This window comes from Apostichopus japonicus, chromosome 7 (assembly GCF_037975245.1).
Source record: "Apostichopus japonicus isolate 1M-3 chromosome 7, ASM3797524v1, whole genome shotgun sequence".
NCBI lineage: Eukaryota > Metazoa > Echinodermata > Holothuroidea > Aspidochirotida > Stichopodidae > Apostichopus > Apostichopus japonicus.
In genome coordinates, this window is record NC_092567.1 from 20,330,924 (window position 1) to 20,346,026 (window position 15,103).

General features: G+C 40.2%; 1 protein-coding gene across 1 annotated transcript; it reads left to right on the plus strand.

Moving 5' to 3' along the window:
• The first annotated feature begins 159 nt into the window (after positions 1–159).
• On the plus strand, positions 160–14,132 carry LOC139969669 (uncharacterized). The gene is made up of 8 exons (XM_071974812.1): positions 160–347; positions 4,938–5,065; positions 7,036–7,188; positions 8,393–8,848; positions 9,317–9,481; positions 10,220–10,636; positions 11,990–12,436; positions 13,383–14,132. The coding sequence occupies exons 2-8, from the start codon at positions 4,993–4,995 to the stop codon at positions 13,844–13,846; spliced, it is 2,175 nt and encodes a 724-aa protein (XP_071830913.1). The 5' UTR covers positions 160–347; positions 4,938–4,992; the 3' UTR covers positions 13,847–14,132.
• Positions 14,133–15,103: the final 971 nt, after the last annotated feature.

Consider the following 15,103-nt stretch of genomic DNA (forward strand, 5'->3'; position numbering starts at 1 on the left):
TCTTGAAAATAAACAAAAACCTCCAGAATTATTGTAAGTATTCGAATTATTCTTTTCTTCTTTCTTTCAATTAATGCGGTGCGTGAATTATGTTGTTTTAAAGCCACCGTAGAAATACAAACCCCCTGGAAATCGCATATTGCCCATCAGACAGACGCTTTATATTCGTCTGAAAGGTCATGTATAGGGCTCACCTGTAGTTTATACACGAACATTGCAAGAGCTCAACCGGAGTACCATAATATACAACCACAGAACTCGTTAATGTCAATGGCATATTAAGCCATGCAGCAGCACATTTGCTTCTACAGTTATCTGTTACTCCTTAAAACTCGATATACATAGTGGTAAGTATAAATTTCGTTACGTTGGTTAAGTTTTGACCATTTATTTAATAACGTATACATCTAAACGTTCTCCTATATGCTTTGTTTAGTTGGTGTTAGGTAGTAATCAATCACTTTCATGTAGTGTAGGGATTTCTTATATATTGTAAGATATATGGGTGATTTGTAACCATGGACTTTTAGGCGTTGTTAAGGAATGACAACTAACACGACAACATCTTCCACCGAGGATGACGGAGCAGCTCAGAGTTTATCCCTAATTCCACGTATACAATGACAGTCATGAAATGACAATCGCTATCTATACATAGGACCTCCGTTGATTCCAGTTCGTGTTTTCATAACCTTGGGATCATAAACAAAGTAGCACGACTATATTGTTCCACATATGACTAACACCTGTGTCATCCAGTGCAAAGAGAGAGAGCACCAACATTTTATTAAACATATTCAGTGCACGTTATCGAGAGGTAAAAAGTAATAAATGTAATTCCAAACTCGCATCACGGATTCATATAGAACGGCCCCATGTCAGTGAATTTTGTCCTTCAAATACGATTTCAACTCCTATATTTGGTGTAAGCGAGGCTGGCTGAGGTAAGTGGTTACTCCCCTCCCCCGTCCATACCCCTCACTTCCCTGTCCCCCCTCCCTGTCCCCCCTGTTTTCTCGTCTCTTGTCTTCCGCTGGTGATTCTATAGTCCTCTGTTGCCGTCCGCTGTTCGTTCTTGCCCCCCCCCCCCTGCTGCTGTTCCTTGTCCTGGGGTGTCATCTTTAGCCTTCTCCTTTCGAGGTGCCATCCTGGTGCGCCACCACTGCTTAAGTTGACCCAGATTGTCATGTGTATGTAGAATAGATTGGATGGAATAGATAACATATCCACCTCTTTTACAGTTAGTATCGAATAAAGCAGAATGTGGAAATGATTGTACATTAACTACCGCCAGACTAAGGCAGCATATAGCACGTTTTACTTTGCCCTGACACTTCCTTACACCATCATGTGTTGCGCACTTCCGTGATCAATACTAAATAACTCTTTTTCCATTTAAAAAAATACAACAAAAAAACCAATCGCGTCTTCATACGGATATCACCAGGTAATACACTCACAACCTTCCCGATTTTGCCAGACTAGCCCATAAGTATGAGGTTACCTTTAATAGGATTATCCAGGGAGTTGTAATGGAACTCACTGGATTAACTTTATGGGACTGATTCTTTTAAAAAAAAAACATTCTTTTCTCTTTTTATTGACTCGAAGATTATGGCAGTGTGATTTTTGTTTATTTTTGCCTTTCTTACTTTGTTCCCTTTTGGTGAAGAAAATGATACTCCATAGTAATTCGATATTTTGCCCCGCAGAAGTTGTTATAAGTTTGTTTGGGGATTATATGTAGTAGGGGTTAACGTAAAGGTTAAACGTGCGTCGATTTTATTCAGTATATTTTGCCCTCTTATTATGCCCTGCATTGTCCCACGGTTCCTATAGCTTTGTAACCTGCATACACGGATCAGCGCAGTTGGAACTGACTACCCTGCTGTATAACGGTATAATGGTCCAGCCTTGCTTGTGAACTTACGCAAATAGAGTGGTATTAGCATTGGAAAATTGTCGCACTGGTCTGCAGATTTCATATAGATTGATGTAGTCGGTAAAAGATGACAAAAGTCGACACAACACGACTCAACACAGCACAACATAAACAACACAACATAAACAACACAACATAAAACAACACAGTACAACATGTCATGGCTTCATTAAAATCAGGAGTTGCCATTTATATAATTGGTCGATCCTAGGAAGACTGCCAAGGCAGACGCCTGGGACATTAAAGTTGCTTTTTGTGTGTGCGTGTGTGTGTGTGTGTGTGTTGACAATTCGGTGACTATTTATAAACTCACACTTCACAGGACCCTGAGGTGTGAGTAAGTTGATAAATTAAGCGACCACGGAGGGATAAGCTTTCTGTAAACATGATGTTACACGTATGGCTAATCGGGTTAAAGTGTTTGGAAACCACTCTTTACTTTTCTTTAGCTTTCTCTTTTTAGATTTGTTGCCTTCTTTTGTTGGTCCAAAGTTGTTATTTTCGACACTGTAAGTTGCCCACTACAATACAGGTTTTTTTCCACTTCTGACATTGTGTAGTGACAGCACTTAAAAGCTTCATATCAGCCTACGTCGGTACTGTCTATGGCAGCCCCATGCTATAGCTGTATATAGCTTCATATCAGCCTACATCGGTACTGTCTATGGCAGCCCCATGCAGTAGTTGTATGTAGCTTCATATCAGCCTGTATCGGTACTGTCTATGGCAGCCCCATGCAGTAGCTGTATGTAGCTTCATATCAGCCTGTATCGGTACTGTCTATGATAGCCACATGGCCCACATGCAGTAGCTGTATATAGCTTCATATCAGCCTACATCGGTACTGTCTATGACAGTCCTATGCAGTAAAAGTTAACCAAACGTTCGTGTCGATGTGAATGACCTGAGAGTATTTACCCTCTGTTCCCGTATACATATCGATTTATCGCTGAAAGGGAGCCGCGTCTCCCATAGATCATGTATGGAATCCAGCGAACATCGGCATGATGCGATCCATCTAGGAAAATTTAACAAAAAAATATATAAACAAAACTGGTATAAATGCTAGGAAATGGTAATTTTAGGAAACGGAATGGGCCACTATTGTGTGGAAAATATATTTAAACAGCCAATACTCAGAACATGAACAATAGTTACTGTACTAGCTATGAGTATCGGGTGATTTAAAAGAAATATATAAAAACTGGTAAAATATGGTATTAAATGACCTTTCTTCACTTCCTTAGTAATTTTAGGAAACCGAATGACTCATGACACACTGAACCGTGTGTCATTGCTATTTTAAATAAGATTGCAGTCAATATGTTGGCAGCCGGAAATTGTGATACATCATGTTATACATGTAATAATTCTTTGATAGGTTACGCCATGGTAATGTCACGTTTATTGGTGTTTTTTCCCCAACGTATACTAAGATTTCTAGGCCTTAGGCTATACAGACATGTTGTTTTTTTTTTGGGGGGGGGGAGGTGACGGACCAGGTGTGTTATAATCCCCACCGTTGACTGCCACGTATTCACTTCAGATATATAACCTTATTAACCCCCCCCCCACCCCTCCATTTCCCGAAACTTTGTCCCATTATATACCCCTACCCAGGACGGCATCCCTTGCATGGGGTGACAAAGGAAGGTTCCGCCCGGGTGCCAACTATTCTTGGTACGCCACAGGGCGAATCCAAGTTGCTTGATTTCCCGTGTCTATCTTGGGTGACTTTTCTTTCAAAACAAAAATAATAATCCTAGTTGCTTTCCCTGGTTCTATAAATGTGAGCTATATTGGTGTCACCCAGATTCTATCGGCCAGATTCACTGATGTAATATTTCTCGGAACTTAAAGGGTGTGAAGACTCGCGCGCAAAGAAACGTCTCATGCCGGTAATCTGACCTAGTTTCGAAAGAGGTGTAACAGAAGTGTTAGACACCGCCATCGATCCCAGAAAATACACACACCCAGCTTGCTACCGTCGGTAATTAGACACTAGTGTACAGTCAATACATACAGTTGCGGTCAATACCCACAACACAGTGTGCATAGCAGCGATGGACATCTCAGGTATAGATTAAAGATAACAAGGTATCACGTTTCATTACTGTCTACATTTTGTAGCGACACGAAGAAAACCTCACTTGCAAGCAACGGTGAGTTTATTTTTTCAAAGCGCGGCACGCAGTTTGGGGCGAGTCTTCAATGCCTTTAAATGGATAACCTTTTCATCGTTGTCATGACGTATACGGTATATATACTTGTTTTCTTTATATATTTATTTGAAATTCCGTGCCGGTAACTGGAAATATCAGTTTTATTCTGTAGCTCATTTTGTAAAAAAATGACGAAACTTCCGTTGTGACCTACGATCTTATTGCTTGTACAGTATACGGTAACGTATATATATATTTATATATATATATATATATATATATATATATATATATATATATATATATATATATTTATATATATATATATATATATATATATATTTATTTATATATATATATATATATATATATATATATATATATATATATATATATATATATATATATTTATATATATATATATATTTAAGTGACCGAGTGATAGAGATAATCCGATTGTAGCGACAAGTAGAAACGGTAAATTTACCCTTTCAGAGCGCGGCACGCGGTTTGGGCGAGACTTGAATACCTTTAACCGGATAACCTTTTCATCGTTGTCATGACGTACACGGTATATATTTGTTTTCTTTATATATTTATTTGAAATTCTGCCGGTAACTGGAAATATCAGTTTTATTCTGTAGCTCATTTTATAAACAAAATGATGATAGGCTACTTCCGGTGTGACCTACGACCTTATTGCTTGTACAGTATATATATATACCGAGTGATAGAGATAATCCGATCAGTGAATAAGCTGTGATACAGACTCGCTCTAAGGAATCCCTCTTCTTCTCCCATTTTGTGTGTTGTGTTGTGTGTGTGAACCACAGCGCTGACGATCCATCAAGCTACGGAAGAAGACAAAGATCATTGAATTCGAGCATCATGAAGTATCTATGTGTTCTCGCTGTTATTCTGTTAACACCGACGGCCGTTTCAGCTGCCATCCGTGAAATAGGTAAATATACAATTAAATAAAAAGGAACCTTTTTCATATCTATAGTTTTATCAGTGCTATCATATATGCTTCGACAACTCACATTTGGTTGTTCTGCATATAACTTTGTGTGGTATTTAAAGTTTCTGAAAGGTTTCACATTTTACCCCCGCTTTCTGCCTGGCTTGATATCTATTTAAATACGGTAATAACCACCTTCCACAAAATCCGGGCATTTTGCGTGTTCGATAGAGTGCGTACATGTTTGCGTGTGCGTTTCTGTGCTTACACTTGGAGTATCAGAAATCCAATCCACTCCGTCAGAACCTGGCCAAAGCTGGATAAACTCGTCAGTTCTTACGGAAGAGATGCGAAAAGGGTCGGATGAGACGGGTGGTTGGGTAGGTGCAAGGGGGAGTTGGGGAAGTGAGTCGAGTATTTTTTTTTGTCTGTGTATGTGAGGTCAAAGGGCGAATTTTTAGTCAAGCAGAGAATGGAGTTAGTTCTGTGCATGCTTATATAGGGACCGCACAATCCGCATGCATACTCGATAGTGTATAACCACGTGATCAGGACGGTGTAACATCACTATTGGGAAGTATCGCGAGTTCCATCGCAAGGGAACACGTTCACGGCAGTTGTGTTAAAGGTTGACAGTGTGCACCTGTTTTAAATGCGTATAAGGTGTAGTGATAAAATTGTCATTGTCAGAATACTAGTTATATATAGGGGTGACATATCTAATATTAAACACTGAAAAATGGTCATCAAATTATAACTAATGAATCTTACGAGCTGTTGAAAGAATAGTACTGAATTTTGTTTTGGTATAATGAAAGCCAAAACATATTCTAAACATCCTAGAAAAATTGTATTCAATTTCCATTTTATCTGTCATATTGCTGTCAGGGGTTCCCGAACTGGGGTACATGAACCCCTAGGGGGTGCGTGAGTCCATCCCAGGGGGTTCGTGAGACGTTTCTGGAAGTCAAAACTAGAGAACTTTTTGTTGAACTAAAATCTGATATATCGATATAATTTTAGTAATGTACAAAAGTCGTAACTATCGACAAACTCTTTTCGCGTTCCATAAGCATATGTTGTCATAGTAGTACCGTACCGTGCATGTAAGAAACTGAATTATGAAACAGACACATCAGGCCGCATTCCTTTGGTGAAGTTGGTGTACGCATGACAGTACGTCGTGAAGATAAAGAGCTGAGAAAGTAACTGAAAGGTGGCCAAAATAATAATTATTATATTGGAAATTCCAGATGACCTCCGTTTTGCCCGACACAAAGCAAAGTTAGCATAAATTCATGCTTGAAAATTGTTGTTGAGTGACAACATGCAGTCACTAGCCTGTTTTAACATGATATACCAGTTCAATATTACACTATGAACTTGATCTTTTACGGAGCACTGTTATGCGTATTATAGTATAATAATGACTCAGATCGTGTCTCGAAAAGTTGGGGGTTCGTGGACAACTCTGACATCCACAGGGGATTCGTGGGGTGGGGATAAAGTTAGGGAAACCCTGGTCTTCTACAGATATGTAAACCTATTTCCTTCATAAATTCTTTCTGTAGAAAATTTGAAAATTGGAAGAGGTATTTACCTGACAATAATTTTTATCACGCGAGTGCTAGTAATTTTTTTTTTTCAAAGTAAGAAACAAAACAGGAATAATTAATCCAGAAATTCCCGCTAAGCTGTAATGATATGAACAGGTTTTCTGCTTCAATACTTCCGTCTAATTGAAGAAACATTGCTCTGAAAAAACCATAACTTAATATTTCCTATATACTTTTCGGCAAAAATCCCTTTTTTTCCCCCATATTTGTTTTAATCGATTTTTTTTTCTTGCTTCCTGAAGTAGAGACATTTGGATTCATATTTATACCTTATGTCATATCAGTCTTCATCTGCTCGTTAAAGAGGAAACAATTTATATTTGACCTTTGACCTGAACTGTTGTTTCCTTTCAGCGCAAGACTGCTTCGTTGATTGTACGGCGCGCTATGCACCCGTATGCGGTTCAGACGGGAACTCTTACAACAACGAATGTGAACTCGAGGGATTTGCTGGATGTCGAAATACACCCGATTTGGTCAAAGTAAAGGATAGACCATGTGACGTTGGTAAGATATGTTTTCTTGGTATAGCTTCACACTGTTATATGCCATGGTGCGTGTCGCCGCCGGCACGGCACGCTAAAATCCTTATAGATACAGTCGGTTTGCACATTTACAAAATGGAGAAAAATAATAAGTAATATTTATATAGCGCATAATCAGCAAAGCTGCTCAAAGCGCTTTAAAAATGTAAAAACAAATAGTAACAAAAACCAAAATATTAAATATATAGAACCAATAAGGCAAAAATGTAAAAGCCGCAAAAGCAACAATATAAAAAAACACCCGTACTAAACTGAACGATACTAAAAAAAAAATAAGCCCAAAACGCATATAGTCCAAACAAATTAAGAAGTATGTAAGGTTCATGGCATGTATTAAATGTTGTTTCATGGTTTTAACTTGATAGCAACCAAAAGTTGTTTTAGAAGACACAAACAAATCCATCATCATTTTTCTTTGTGATAGAGATATAAGTGCGGTTATGGACAACGCCCCCAAACATATAATTGAATGCTTCTATACCATTGGGAGATATCCCGCACACAATTTCAATTTCATCGTGCACAATATGACATACTTGATCAAGTCCAATTATGACTTCATCACGCCACGCGTGCTGAATTCAGTTTATTATTTCTCCATTACTTAGTACAATGTTTCTTTTCTGTACTATCGATCGAGATGGGTTTTGCAAAAATGCTTGAAATCTAACATATTTGGGGCTATTAACCCCATGACTAAAGTGACGGGATGGTGATGACTTAAGCCTCAGCAATATGTTAACAATCTGCCTTGAAAATAGTGAACAAAAAATAGAAAGAAATTAAAGAGAGAACGTAAAAGGTTATCCGATACTAGTCTCACTATATATCCTATCATTTATTATTGAAATGATATCGGCCGCCAGACGCGACTTTTTACTTTTGGTTCTCTCAAACGGAGTCATGATGATTTTGTTATAGCTGTTTTGGTGGGAGTTTTCAATCATACAAGCTAAACAAAGATGATATAGCCTACAGTTGGGTGTGTGTCTCCTTAAAATCATTAGCATCGTTCGCCAAAAGAAAAACGTTGTCCAAATTTGGGTTCCCCTGCAGGGACACATAACTCAAGAGAAAATTTTTGAAAAAAGCGAATCGTTCAAAACGGTGACACTGTCCATTTTGTTCTTACTAATAATAGGGCCTATATTTTGTCGATTCTACAGGAACTGTTGTACTTCTGGATTCTTTCGAATGGGATATGAAAGTCCCCAAAGCAAAACTAGATGCAAAGAGCGCCATCACTCTCAACGTTTTCGCGGAATTAGCAAAAGGTAGCGATTCGGTAAGCGGTAAGAATTTATGGAAAGTTGGCATTTTCGGCAGTGAATGGGAGGATGGTTATGGCGATAAATATGGATACGTCAACCAAATCTTGACGACAAAGCAAGCCTCTAAGAGAGCGAAGAAAGGGAAAATGTTGAAACTCAAAAATCTACGGGCTCGGTTTGATATAAGCCAGATCGGATGTGGCGCTGTCGCCTTCTTCTGCGTCGAACTTGCAAGGGACAGGGATTCACCGGTCAATTTCGAACTGAGAGCTGGCATCGTGTTCGGCAGTATCGTCGCCTGCCGAAGATTCGATTGTCTACGGCCAAACATTACCATGGAAACCGAGAGTGGTAAGTACATAGTTTCCTTATCGACTTTGAATGAGAATAACAGAGATAAAATCTGCCCAAATGGTTAAATATCCGTGTGAAAAAACAGAGACGACAAAATCGGTTTGGTAGGGGGAGGGGGAGGGGGGAGGGGTGGAAAGGAGGGGGGTGTGAGAGAAAACTTTGCTAAAATATAATCTTCATGAAATATATTCTTCAATATATATTTCTCATACAAAACAGTCTTATCAATTCTGTTCAATTTACTTCGCTATTCACTTGACCTGTCTCCTCAAAATATCTGCACACAAGCTCTACCGTGTCTAGAGTGACCTTTGACATTGACCAGACCGTGACCGATACTATTATGATCATGGGCATTGTTATAAGGCATCGAAAACTAGTTGTATTTCAAGAGTACCAAATGATGAAATAACTGCTGACAAAAAATTATAAGAACGAAAACTCCCGCCCTTTTTGCATCCCCAGATTTGCCGCCAACTTGTTTCGAGTCGTGTCCTCCACCTGAGATTCTTGGTGGCACCGTTTGTGGGAACAACAGTGTTCAGTACGACAGCTTTTGTGAGTTAACAAAGGCAGCACGCTGTCAACGTGTCGCGGTCAGATTTGAAACCTTGGGAGAATGTCCACCTGGTAAGTCTGTTCGGGATTTTTTGAGTTAGGATTCTGTGCATATTGTACCTATCTTAAAATGGAGGCAGGGGAAGGGGTGGGAAGGGGGTGTGGGTGTGATGCACCAACAACCTACTTTGTTATGTGGAGGAAGGAGCACGTTTCTATACCGCCCTCATTTTGTTCCTGCTTTGTAGGGATATACTCTTGGCGATGGCGCTATTCTCATTCAGCTAGATTATTCATAATGATTAACATTTAGAGAGAGAGAGAGAGTGCAAGGTAATCAAGAAAATCATCTATTTTTCATTTTCCAAGTAAGTCGAATTATTCTATTTTTGTATCCGAAACTTGTACAAAATGTCCAAATTTTGACCAAACTTTTGATCAATTTAGCAAAAAGCCAAAATTTCGACATAAAACTAGTCGAAATTTTCGATGCGCAATATAGGCCACTGTATCATCTACCAAACTAACATTCATCTGGTGAAGACCCCAAACACCACCAGTTTTCTCGCCCCCCCCCCCACCCCTCGTTAACAGTTTTTCGCGTATCTTTAAAGTAAACACTGAAACCAATGCGATCGTTAGCTCATGTAGCCTATATAAATCTTCAATATTTTAGACTTGTGCATTTGCATGAATAAAAGAACATTCTAGCAAGTTCAAGCATAACTTTGGCTCGAAAATGTTCAAATTGTTCAACTAAATATCCTCTTTTCTCAATTAATTTCGTCCTTCTCCCAATTCCATCTTCAGAAATAACAATCTCTGGCGTATTTTGGACCGCTCTGGCCCGACCGAATCCGGACAACAGGAGAATGCCACTTCTGAATAATGACCTGTATCTCTTCAACGAAGGCAGCGATATCGTTGGCACGGACTTGTGGCAAATCAGCTTGTTCGGCAGTGCAAACGAATTCGGCGTTGGAATACGTCATAACCACATTCCACAGGTATTAACGAGTGAATTGAGCTCACAACCTTTAACCGGTGGATACCCCTTCAACATTCAGTTTACCGTGCCTTTTGATACCTATGCTGTTGGCTGTGAAGATGTACCATACCTTTGTATGGAGTTGAAACGTAATCCCAACGCATCCATAGAATTTGTGATGAAAAAGTCATCGGGGGCAAGTGTCGTCCTGAGTTGCAGAGAGGTACCCTGCTTAACAAGTAAGTGATTTGAATTGTTTACATGAAATATATACGCACGGAATTGCGGAACTTGGAATTCGGATAAAAGTAAAGCGTAATTTTATTCATAGGTAACTACATACCAGGGAGCTGCCACTCCCTGACTATAATATGCAACACAGACGAAGTTTGCGCCCGGAACACTCCCGTCCACGTACAATGTATACAGGTGTGGCCCCAAATATTCGTAAAACGTGAGAGTTGCTCGATGAAACGAGTGACACAGCTTTTATCCAGCCACAGCTAAGTGACAATTGAATTGCGCCATGACAGGCCACACCTTTTGTATATGAATAGTAATCTGTGTATAGGGACTATTCAGCAATCATATATGTCCATAGTTAGATATTGTAACCACTCAAACTCGGTGGCGTAGCTAGGGGGGTCAAGGGAAGGCACTTGCACCGGGCGCCGGGTTAAGGTGACGCTAAAATGGGAGAATGAGAGTAAAAAAAATAAGCGCTTTTTAGAAAAAATATGAAATTGATGTACGTCGTCAGGCATGAATATTTTCCAGTTACTAATAAGAATCTGAACTGAATGTAGTTGTTTTTATTAGCAAATTTGTAGATTGTGATTTCTTTTCAGTCCATTTCGACCGTTTTCTCTTTTCTTTTTATTTTGTTCTGTATTCTGTAATGACTACATGTCACGGAAATTTCGGGTATTTTAGTATACAGTTCCAAGGCATTAGATTTCGAAAGGTGGAAATAACATAGGCGTAGGAGCACAATTTGTTTTAGGGGGAGGGGGGGGGTGTAACGACTTGCCCGAAAATTATAACCAAAAATTATCGCGCGCAATTTATTTTTCTTTCAGTAGTGGGGGCGGGGCGCAATTTTCTACTCTTGCACCCAGGCGCAAAAACCTCTAGCTACGCAACTGCTCTAACTGGATGTATAGTTTGAAATTGGTGAAGTCGGAAATTTTTATCACATGTTCCTTTTTAGATTTCCTTCTATGCATAACAATTGGATAATATCTCAGAATTATTGCTTCGGCCTTGTTCGCTTCCCGGCCACAAGTTGGTCATCTTGGGCTCGAATACAAAATGGCTTGGTCTTGGTCTTACGGTGTGCCAGGACGTCGAGTGTAGGGACCGGATTCGAGTCTCGGGTCCCGTCACCTCCGTCCCCGAGACGCAGATTAGCCATCTTGGTCTCAAATGCAAATATAACTTGGTCTCGTGTGCCAGGACTCGACCGGTCTCGAGTGCATTCCGCAGCACTGAATCTTTGTCACCAATGAACTACTCAACTATTATAATACAGGCCTATAAGAATATATATGGTCTGTATATAAATATGATCCTTTCCTTTTTACTTTACACAGTTTCAGATAAGGTTCACCTATCTTTTCAACAAGTCCGATGGAACATCATTGTCGACAATTTCCGATTCAACGAACCAAGTGATATGAGCCTCAATATATCGGTGGATGTACAAGAGAACAGCGAAGAGATCATAGGAGGAACGAATTTATGGCGGATTGGCATTTACGGCAGTCGAGATCCCGCTGGTGACGATGACGAAAAGATCGGCTTCATTCCTCAGATCTTAGACAAGTCCGACGCCTTACATTCACCCGACATTATCCCAGGACGTACTCTTGTTTTCCCGCTGATTACGACACAGTTTGATCTCAGCGCCATCGGTTGCGGTGATTATCGGTATCTGTGTGTAGCAATCGCGAAGTCTGCTGACTCTGTGCCAAATTTCGAAATATCCAATAATAAAAACAAGAGAAAAGTAGTGACATGCCGCCAAATACAATGTATCAGTGAGTATACCAGCAACTTTCCTTTTCCGGTCAGATATGCTACTATAGTAACACCGAAAACGGTCACAGACAATCAGTGGGTATAGGAAGCTTCTAAAAAGTAGGGGGGGGGGGGCACAACATCAGAGGGGCACTTTCTCATTCCACAACCATCACTCGTTATGCTATAAACCGATACACATGACCGGCTATAACACTTAAATATATATGGTGTGTTAGTATGCTATGAATACTACTATGGTGCGCTGCAACATATGATTTTTTTATTTATTGAGATTGTTTATTGTTAACCGTGCTACAAAAAGATATGGGATGCCATTTTAAAAATAAAAATGTACATACTCAAAATAAATAATTGAAATAAAATATTAAAAGTAACGAAGGCTTAAGATATCCAAAAGACAGTTCTTCATCAAAGGGGCACATTTTATTTGCCAGTAGGGCACATTTGCTATTTTGGTAAAAAGTGAGGATGGGGGGACGTGCCACCAGAACCCCCCCCCCGGCTCCTACCCCCTGCAGACAATCATTTACCTGCAGTAGTGTAAGTTGCCCTTTACAATGCATTTTCGACATTGAGGCGAGTTGAGGCGATGTGCGCGCAATTGTTAGAGTTTACAACGTACTCAAACAACGAGGGGTTGAGGGAAGGGTGGTTGGGAGACTGTGGGAGGGGGACGGGGGTGAGATGATATTCACCGGGAAGGAAAGACAATTTAAGCAATACTTTTGCCTGATTTTTGATGGTGGACGAGGGCAGAGGTGTTACGATTTGCACTCGCTGACCTCCCCCCCCCCCCCCCCCCAAAGGACGTGGTCGGAATGACTTGCGGAAATTGTTAATGAAGTTAATTGCTTCATCTGACAGGAAATCTGATTGATGAATTTTAGTGGGTAAACCGTCTGATTTAAAAATCATCTCTTTGCCGTCGTCTCTACTCTGCAGGTCAAGAACCACTACCTCCACCACCACCGACGGCCCTCCTGCAGTACCTTAAATGGAATCTGACTTTCCAGAGGGTGCCTGAAGGTAAAGGTTACGACGTGACATTAACAGTGAACATCGTGCCAATGGACGACACAGATTCCATAAATGGTACCGATCTCTGGCGGCTCGGTCTATTCCTCTCCAATGCTACCGGGGGTGTCATGGCGCGTGCGCAGTATCAACCTGATATACTTACGGAAGAGGATAAGGCCATACCTCTCATCCGAGGCCAAAATCTCTTTTTCACTGGTCTGCATGGTGTGTTAGATGTAGAAGGGTTAGGCTGCCCTGGTGTTAGTCTTCAGTACGTATGCATGGAGTTCGCCAAGGGGGAATCCCCTTCACCATATTTCCATCTCCCACTTGGCCCTAGTGGCGCAGCAATCTCTTGCCAACCGTTATTTTGTCATCCAATATCTTAAGCCACCGATGACTAGATCCTTTAAACGTTTTCATCTACCATGCAGCAGTGTTTGATTAGAGGTAAACTAGGAATGTTAATTTTTCAACACTAATTTCGGGTCATTTGTTTATATCCATGGCGTGCTCAGTTTTTTATATATTAACGGAGCACTACATATATTAATAAGTACTTCTCCCGCCATACCACCACCATCTGGTACTAAAGTAATTGTATCAATTTCACAGAGAAGAAATTTCTTTAAATATAGTATTGTGTAAGAAATAAAGGATCAGTTTATAACAAGACATGTTTTTGTTATTTCTATTTTAAATATGTCATTTATTAAATGTTAAGCAATCATTGCATCTAAATGTGGTTTTATAATTGGATGAGGCAAATAGGTCATACAGTCACATTCTCGCACCTATACATATTGTCCCATGAGAAGGGTACGTCGTGTAGTATTGGTTTCGATGATCATCGTAACCAGGCGCGTAGCCAAGGGGGCGAAGGGGGCAGCCGCCCCCCCCCCCCCCACGGGAGCATATTTTATTTATGTAATTATGATATCGCTAGTAATTTCAAAAGAGGAAATGCTAAGATGCAACTTACAAGGCCTGGGAAGTGCCATTTCCAGCGATCTGGGAGGCATTTTCAGCCAAAATTTTCTAGTACGCTTCGCGCCAACCTATCGTGGCGCTACGCTCAGATAGTTTACAATGCCGTACCTACGGCTGTGATAGTTTGCCTACAGTTTCGCCCCTCCCTTGGCAAATTCCTCGCTACGCGCCTGATCGTTACCTCATGCAGGCAGATGAGTGAGGGCGTGCGCGTGACGCCTTGCTTGTAAACACGATTTCTCAAAGACTGAAGCGTGGACCATTCTCACATTTCGTGTCTAGGAGAACCGCCATATTGAGTAGAAGGAGCATATTGTTTGTTGAGTTCAAAGGTCAATTGGGGTGAACACGGATCAAATTGTAAAGACCTTGTAAACACGATTTCTTGAGGGAAAATTGGACCAATCTCATATTTGGTAGGTAGTTCTGACACGTTTGAGTACAAAAATTCTGCAGTTGTTTTTGCTGGAGGTCAAAGATCATTTGGTCAAATTGTGGAAATCTTGTTATAACTTAGCATGTGCATGAATCATATTGCGAAGTTGTATTGTTTAACCTGGAGCCTAAAGGTCATCTGAGGTCACCAGATGTCAAACACTGAAAATCGTGTAAAGACTATATCTCAACTTAGGAAAAATGGATTTTTTATATTATAA